The sequence below is a fragment of the Pinus tabuliformis genome, chromosome Q (assembly GCF_031772625.1).
Source record: "Pinus tabuliformis cultivar Carrire ecotype Pingquan chromosome Q, CPIR1, whole genome shotgun sequence".
Classification (NCBI taxonomy): domain Eukaryota; kingdom Viridiplantae; phylum Streptophyta; class Pinopsida; order Pinales; family Pinaceae; genus Pinus; species Pinus tabuliformis.
In genome coordinates this window covers 871,399,694-871,408,744 of record NC_142296.1, presented here as the reverse complement: position 1 = coordinate 871,408,744, position 9,051 = coordinate 871,399,694, and the positions used below count along the sequence as shown (strand labels likewise).

Here is a 9,051-nt window from a genome sequence, read left to right as displayed (position 1 = left end):
TATAACTGAAACAAGGAAATGTATAGTCTAGTCCTGCTAACCAAAGAGTTTGGCATACAGCCAGCTCGTTACAGTTGCTATTAAATTAAGTACAGAGGCATCAATGCCCAAACCCTGCAATGGGTAGAAATGTTCAAACTGAAGTTACATTAAATGAATTCGAGCACACAAGTTCCACGGTGTATCATAACTCACCGGAGCCGGACATGGCCTAAGCCTGACAACTAAAATCCATAAGCCGTGAGGTTTCCCTCAGGAAACACCTCATCAGCACGAAAATGAAAGAGAACTGGCAACAGAAGGACCAAACTGCAATAATCAAACAGGAATACATTATGGTCGAAGGAGCCTTAGAGCTCTCGCACCCAGGAGGAACCGTAAAATGAAAGGTAACCCTACCTGTAAAATTGTCGAGGAAGCCGAGGCGTTGAGGTTACGCTGTCGAAGGGGGCTCGAGCGGATCCACCTGCACGCATTACCAATAAGGGAATCATTTAGTATGAACTTCTGAAAAACAAGCGAACACAACTTAACCTGAGCGCGAGCAACCCAAAGGGAAAAAAAGAATGGTAGCAGACGAATATGCAGGCGGGATATTGCGATACCTGAGTAAGTTTTGATGGGCAAGCCACGGCATCCGGAAGGCTAACAAAACTTGAACCGGAGTCTGAGAAAATGAAGAGGATATGACCTTGTGAACAAATGAACCCAGCTCGCAGCATAAGGGTTTATGTATTAACCCTATACTCTTGGGCTCACCCCAGCCCTCCGATCTGGAATGTAAATCTCGACCGTAGATACCGCACGGGAAACTGAAGCGGGAAGGATGAGGAGACGGAGCCCGAGGTGTCACATGGCCCCGTAGATAAGCCATGCCACCTGCCAACGTATGAGCCCAAAACATAAAAGCAACTGATGACCTGGCGCCGGCAGGGACAGCGGCCGGACCAAAAATCACTGCGCCTATTTAATATATACCATGTACTGAGGGGTTGGTAGGTTAGTGTTAAAACAATATACGTCCAACCATAAGCTACCATCGTGCAACATATAATTATTATGCGGTAAAACTTAAGTCAACATGAAATATAAATTGACATACAAGCAATGCGAAGGAAAGGGTTCAAATGGTTAATAGAGTTACCATTGATTCATATGTGTTTTGCATTAATTTTATTTTTTTATTTTAATTTTTATGTATATGTATATGAGGGTGTGACAAATTGGTATCAGAGCCCAGTTTCAACACTGTGGCCTCAGGAATGACATGTTTCACTGTGCAGAAGATTACACCATGCATATGTATAGAAGGTTAAAAAATCAAATAACTGTTGTTTTTGTCTATTTTAGGGGTGAGATACAGGAATATATCAGCTAATAGTTAAGCTAGGAAAAAGAAGTGAAATGCAAGGAGCCGGCAGCGCCCCTCGGGAAAACCCAGAGCTGTGGGTACAGTTGGGCGAGGAAACACGAAGTACCAATCTCGCAATACTGGAAACTGTTCAGGAGTTGAAAAATGAGATGGCAAGACTACGGGAAGACAACGCGCGCTTGACGGTGGAACAAGAGAGAATTCTGAAGAGTTTGTCAGACAGGCAGAACCCACCCTTATCTAATCCCAGCGCGGAACAGCAGAAGATAACAGAAGAACAAGACTATGAAATTGGACCTGAAAATTCAGAAGGTAAGGAAGATCATTCTGATAATGTACCAGAATAGCAAACTTCAAAACATCAGAGAATGGAGCTACAGGGAGAATTTCGAAAAATTAAACCCCCACATTTTGATGGAGAATAGGAAGAAGCAGCTGAAGCATGGCTAATAAATATGAACAAATATTTTCAGTTGTATGAGTATGATCATAACTTGAAGGCGCGACTGGCTATTTTCCAGTTACAAGGTAAAGCAACCCTGTGGTGGGAGGAAATCAAGATTGTCAAGGGGGTAAGTGAACGGACCATCACATGGGAGAAGTTCCAGAAATACTTCAAAGAGAGATACCTGACTGAGCGCTTCTACGATGAAAAGGCAAGAGAATTCCATGATTTACGGCTGGGGCAACAGACTATGGACGAATTCATTAATCGTTTTACTTCTCTGCTACGTTATGTACCCTATATTAAGGAGGAAAAGGCCAAGGTGCAAAGGTTTGTGAGCAGCTTACCTTCATATATAAGAGAGAGGATTGAGTTCGACAATCCTAGGACCATGGATGAGGCTATCCGCAAAGCAAGGATCTGTTACCAGCAGAATAAACAGAAGGGGGATACTTCAAATAAAAGATGGAATGAAAGAAGGAGTAGTCGGGTGGTTGGAAACAGCAAAGGAGGTCGCAGTAATGGGGGTAAGGGAGCTGGTAAAGGATTGAACAACAGAGCTGTAGCAAGAAGTGCGCCCCGAGCTAGGCCAACAAGTGAGACTAAAATAAGTGAACAGCCTGTTAGGCCAGAAGGTGAAGGAATGACCAGACCTCCAGTTCAATGCTGGGGCTGTGGAGGACCTCACTATGTTAAAAACTGTCCACAGCGAAAGGGTACGGACCAGATATCTCAGATTCATGAAGCATCGACTGTTGGGGATGTGGCACGTAGTGTACCGAGGATTAACGCAGCCTTGGATGATCGCCAAGCGGAATACCAGCCGACTATGGTGGAATTTGAAGGTAAAATCTCAAACCTTTCTATAGCTGTTCTCATTGATCCAGGAGCTACTTTAAGTTATATTAGCCCAAAGATAGTAGAACAGTGTAAGTTACAATCTGAAAAATTCAGAAATCCGTGGTTGGTCCAATTAGCTACGGGAGCCAAGAGACGGGTCTTGGCAAAAATAAATAATTGCTCTTTAACCGTAGCAAGATAGCCAATAGTTGTGGATCTGAACGTACTACCCTTGGGTTCATATGACATCCTGATTGGGATGGATTGGCTGGAGAAACATTGGTCATTAATAAACTACAAGACTAAAACCATTTACTATAAGAATGATCTTGGTGAACAGCAAGAACTGCAAGGGATCAAGCATCCCGTACGGGTCCGACCCATTACAGCGTCTCAGTTAGCTAAATGCATCAAAAATAAATGCCATATTTATGCTGTTCAGGTGGGGTACACAAATCAGAAGGACAAAACCGCTACGCTAGACAACATTCCAGTGGTGCAAGAATTTGCAGATGTTTTTCCAGAGGAAGTACCGGGGTTACCACTTAAAAGAGATGTGGACTTTACCATCGAACTGATTCCGGGGGCAGCACCCGTGTCACGGGCACCATACCGAATGAGCATACCAGAATTAACAGAATTAAAGATGCAACTACAGGAGCTGCTAGACAAAAATTACATCCCTCCCAGTGTATCACCCTGGGGAGCCCCAGTGTTATTTGTCAAAAAGAAAGATGGAACTTTTCGGATGTGTATTGATTATCGTCAGCTGAATAAGCTCACGATCAAAAATAAATATCCTTTGCCCCGGATTGATGAACTTTTCGATCAAGTGAAGGGGGCAACGGTGTTCTCTAAGATCGATTTGCGATCTGGTTATCATCAGATTAGAATTAAAGAGGAAGATATCGCCAAGACAGCTTTCAAAACTCGATATGGGCATTACGAGTTTGTGGTGCTACCTTTCGGTCTGACCAATGCACCAGCTACCTTTATGTGTTTAATGAACAATGTGTTTCACAGGTTCTTAGATAAATTTGTGTTGATATTTATTGACGATATTCTGATCTACTCCCGATCAAGGGAGGAGCATGAGGAACATCTTAGAGTAGTGTTACAAACTCTGCGAGAACATCAGTTATATGCTAAGTTTAGTAAGTGTGATTTCTTCCGGGAAGAGATACAATACCTAGGCCATATAATCACCAAGGAGGGGATTGCAGTAGATCCTGAGAAAATAAGGACTATAATGGAATGGCCCATACCAAAAGACGTGGCAGATATTAGGTCCTTTATGGGGCTAGCTGGCTATTATAGAAGGTTTGTGGAAGGTTTTTCAAGGGTAGCATACCCCATCACCTCCTTACAAAAGAAGGGGAAGGTATTCAAATGGACTTCAGAGTGTCAGCGGAGCTTTGAGCAGCTTAAACACTTACTCACCACCGCACCCATTTTGAGTATAGCTGATCCTAATAAGGATTACGTGGTTTGTACTGACGCAAGTAAAGAGGGTGTGGGAGGAGTGTTGATGCAGGAAGGAAGAGTAATTGCATACGAATCAAGGAAACTAAAGGAACATGAGCAGAAATACTCTGCCTATGACTTGGAGTTGGCAGCTGTTATTCATGCACTAAAGATGTGGCGACATTACCTCTTGGGAAGAAAATTTCTGCTGTTGACAGACCATCATAGTCTAACAAATTATTTCAGTCAACCCACCTTAAATACGAGACAAGCTCGTTGGGCAGATTTCCTAAGTGGGTTTGATTTTGAAATTAAGCACTTAAAAGGAAAGGAGAATCGGGTAGCTGACGCATTGAGTCGAAAGGTGCAGTGCTTGTGCAAAATTTCGGTCAGTAGATGGCAGAATACTTTACTTGAAAGGATAAAAATAGCAGCTGATCAAGATGTTGTTTACCAGCAAATTAAACAGCAGGTACAACAACTTTCTGGTAGGGAAACACAACAGGGATATGAGTTAGATGATGCCGGAATGTTGTACTTTAATAAAAGGTTGTATGTACCTGAAGAAGACAGTCTTAGAAAACTGATTCTGGACGAATTTCACATCAGCCACTACACCGGGCATCCAGGTTACCAAAAAATGGTCACCGCACTTCGGAAGGAATACTATTGGCCAAGAATGAAGAAGAATGTAGCTGAATACCTGGCGCGATGCCTGGAATGTCAACAGATTAAGGCGGAGCATTTGCATCCAGCAGGGCTGCTACAACCCTTACCCATTCCAGAATGGAAATGGGAAACTATTTCCATGGATTTTATAACAGGGTTGCCTCGAACCAAGAAAAATAATGATTCTATTATGGTGGTGGTAGATAAGCTAAGTAAGGAAACACACTTCATACCTGTACAGTGTACGTATAAGGTTGTGCAAATTGCTCATATTTTCATGCAAAATGTGTTCAAATTTCATGGACTTCCGAAGGTAATAATATCTGATCGTGATGTCAAGTTCACATCAACTTTTTGGAGGACATTGTTTGCTGAACTGGGAACACAGCTGAACTTTAGCACAGCCTATCATCCCCAGACCAATGGCCAAATGGAACGAGTGAACCAGGTGGTGGAGGACATGTTGAGGGCATGTGTTATGCTGAAACCAACCCAATGGGAAGAATATCTCCACCTGGTTGAATTCGCGTACAATAATGGGTATCACACGTCAACACAGCTGAGTCCCTTTGAGGTCCTGTATGGGCGGAAGTGCCGCACACCCTCAAGTTGGGGTGGACCTGAGGATAGATTAAGATTTGGCCCGGAAATGCTCAAGGAAATGGAAGACATGGTGAAAAAGGTGCGTACCAACTTAAAGGCTGCCCAGGACAGACAAAAAAGTTTTGCAGACCAGAAGAGAAGGTTCAAAGAATTCCAGGTTGAAGACTATGTTTTTGTAAGAATTCAAGCCAGAAGGAGTACCTTGCAGTGGAGTGGGTGTGCCAAACTTGCCCCTCGCTATTTTGGACCTTTTCAAATCCTGGCAAGAGTGGGGCCAGTAGCTTATCAACTCGCCCTGCCAAGCCATATTAAGATCCATATTGTTTTCCACGTTTCTATACTTAAAAAATACGTCTACGATGCTAAACATGTGATCCAATGGCAAGATGTTCGGGTAAGAATTAATCTGGATATTCTAGCTAAGCTTCGACCTCAAACAAGGAAATAACTAGATTTGTTGTTGGTTGCAGGTCGAGCTGGAAGGCGAGGTTCTGGTCGAACCACTGAACATTCTCGACCGGAGAGAAGTGCGGCTGCGGAAGCAGGTTATTTCCCAAGCTAAGGTGCAGTGGCAGCACTATGGGCCTGATGAGGCCACTTGGGAGGATGAGGAACTCCTGAAAGAAGCTTACCTGAATTTGTTTAGGGGGAACAGACATCGGGACGATGTCCAATCACAGGAGGGGGAGATGTAATGACCCCAGAAGCTGTAAATGTGGAATTTTACTGTGGTAAAAGATAGTATGGTAGTTGTTGTTTTATTGTAAAAAAAAAACAAAACTCTGATCAACTATTTTATTGAGAAATTTAAAATATTTTTCTTGAAATGCTGGCAGCCTCTTAAAGGAGGATTTCAAAGAAAGAAGTCAATTGTATTAACTGATTGAAATTACCCACCTAAACAGGAAAAGTCCTGGTAGTGGGGAGGAAGCTCTGTGCTGTGGGGACAGACAGAGAGAAATCTTTTCCAGGAGGAAAAGGAAAAAAGAAAATACAAGATAAAACTGGTTAAGTCTAGTGAGGACCAGATAACCAGGCACAAGGTGCACATATCTTGTTGAGGGTTGAAGGCCTGCAAGATGGCTCGGGGGGAGAATCCAGTCTTATAGATGGATCTCATGGTTGGGTGGAAGAGCAGATTTGGCATGCAGGTGAATTTACTGAAGTACCCATTTACGATACTGGCGAACCAGGTACGAATTCATACTGCAGGGAATCTGAATGAATAAAGAATGATGAATGCACAGAGGACTTATAGTAGTCAGGGAATGACTGTGTGTTTTATTTCTTTAATTACTACTGCAGAGAAACTGAACGAATAAAGAATGACGAATGCACAGAGGACCTACAGTAGTCAGGGAATGACTGTGTGTTTCATTTCTTTAATTACTATCATGATGAATAATTTAGTTAAACAGGAGGTAGTTTAACTTAAATGTCAGATTATCATGAAGATAATATAGTTAAACAGATGGTAGTTAACTTAAAAAAACAGACCATCAATCAATATACATATTAAAAGAAAAAGAGACACAGAGGTGGTCCTTAGTAAGAAAGTGCATGCAACGAAACAACTAGCCAAGATGCTATAGAACTTAACCAGTTATGAATGTATCGATAGTAACATCAGAAAACTTTTTGAGCCATGTAAGAAAATCCGGCCAATAAATCTCTCCTTAAACATTGATAGAAAGGAGTTGAATCTACTTTAAGATACAAGAGAATGATGGATATCGGAAAAATAACATATCCTTCAGGAAAGAGAACAAACCCTGCAATCGCAGGAAATAATGGAACCCTACAGTAACTAATGCCGTTAGAGTAATGTTCAATACATACGGCCAACAGAGGAATTCAATATATACAAATTTACGGAAATAGACATCAAACAATATTCATGATAGCGTTAACAGCCCAGAGTATGCGCTACCGCAGCCGTGAGCCTGGCTGTGAGGAATCATTCTCCGGAGTAACCATATCAAACAGAGAACCCGTATATGCTTCCAAGTAAACCCTTACAAGAAATATAATCTAATCTTTGTAGCAAAAGGAAACATATAAGGCGTTGTTGCATAAACCAAGCGAGCACATCATTTAACCAAACCATTCAATGACAAACTTATACAGAGGTTATGAGTATATTTACTTCGATATCAGTCGTTAAGATATAAGTGAACCTGAAGTGTACTGCTGTCTCAGGGACAGACAGACAGCCGAGCTATAGCCGGAGGCGAATAACCATTAGCAACAATGGTAACAGCGAACCATGTTAATAGCATTCAAAACGTAAACAACCCAGAAGGAACTCAGATAGAAAGACAACCTTCGAATGCAAGTTAGGAAAAACTCAGATAATATAACCCTGGAAATGTAACATTTATATATATATAACTGAAACAAGGAAATGTATAGTCTAGTCCCGCTAACCAAAGAGTTTGGCATACAGCCAGCTCGTTACAGTTGCTATTAAATTAAGTACAGAGGCATCAGTGCCCAAACCCCGCAATGGGTAGAAATGTTCAAACTGAAGTTACAGTAAATGAATTCGAGCACACAAGTTCCACGGTGTATCATAACTCACCGGAGCCGGACATGGCCTAAGCCTGACAACTAAAATCCATAAGCCGTGAGGTTTCCCTCAGGAAACACCTCATCAGCACGAAAACGAAAGAGAACCGGCAACAGAAGGACCAAACTGCAATAATCAAACAGGAATACATTAGGGTCGAAGGAGCCTTAGAGCTCTCGCACCCAGGAGGAACCGTAAAATGAAAGGTAACCCTACCTGTAAAATTGCCGAGGAAGCCGAGGCGTTGAGGTTACGCTGTCGAAGGGGGCTCGAGCGGATCCACCTGCACGCATTACCAATAAGGGAATCATTTAGTATGAACATCTGAAAAACAAGCAAACAAAACTTAACCTGAGCGCGAGCAACCCAAAGGGAAAAAAAGAATGGTAGCAGACGAATATGCAGGCGGGATATTGCGATACCTGAGTAAGTTTTGATGGGCAAGCCACGGCATCCGGAAGGCTAACAGAACTCGAACCGGAGTCTGAGAAAACGAAGAGGATACGACCTTGTGAACAAATGAACCCGGCTCGCAGCATAAGGGTTTATGTATTAACCCTATACCCTTGGGCTCACCCCAGCCCTCCGATCTGGAATGTAAATCTCGACCGTAGATACCGCGCGGGAAACTGGAGCGGGAAGGACGAGGAGACGGAGCCCGAGGTGTCACATGGCCCCGCAGGTAAGCCATGCCACCTGCCAACGTATGAGCCCAAAACATAAAAGCAACCGATGACCTGGCGCCGGCAGGGACAGCGGCCGGACCAAAAATCACTGCGCCTATTTAATATATACCATGTACTGAGGGGTTGGTAGGTTAGTGTTAAAACAATATACGTCCAACCATAATCTACCATCGTGCAGCATATAATTATTATGCGGTAAAACTTAAGTCAACATGAAATATAAATTGACATACAAGCAATGCGAAGGAAAGGGTTCAAATGGTTAATAGAGTTACCATTGATTCATATGTGTTTGGCATTAATTTTATTTTTTTATTTTTATTTTTATGTATATGTATATGAGGGTGTGACAGGAGGATTCATTTCCTTCCGAGGATATGTATATATTCACGTGAGATGTAAC

The 9,051-nt window shown here is 42.5% G+C and overlaps 1 protein-coding gene across 1 annotated transcript; it reads right to left on the bottom strand.

Moving 5' to 3' along the window:
* Positions 1–8,055: 8,055 nt before the first annotated feature.
* Positions 8,056–8,758, bottom strand: LOC149222283 (uncharacterized). Its single transcript, XM_089383067.1, has 2 exons — positions 8,385–8,758; positions 8,056–8,245 (listed from the first exon to the last, which is right to left on the bottom strand). Exons 1-2 carry the CDS (start codon positions 8,681–8,683, stop codon positions 8,113–8,115), a joined length of 432 nt encoding a protein of 143 aa, XP_089239193.1. The 5' UTR covers positions 8,684–8,758; the 3' UTR covers positions 8,056–8,112.
* Positions 8,759–9,051: the final 293 nt, after the last annotated feature.

Coding starts and splice junctions, on each gene's coding strand:
- LOC149222283 (XM_089383067.1), bottom strand. CDS start 8,683: ATGTTTTGGGCTCATACGTTGGCAGGTGGCATGGCTTACCTGCGGGGC. Junction 8,246..8,384: donor GCCCATCAAAACTTACTCAG/GTATCGCAATAT, acceptor TAATGCGTGCAG/GTGGATCCGCTCGAGCCCCC.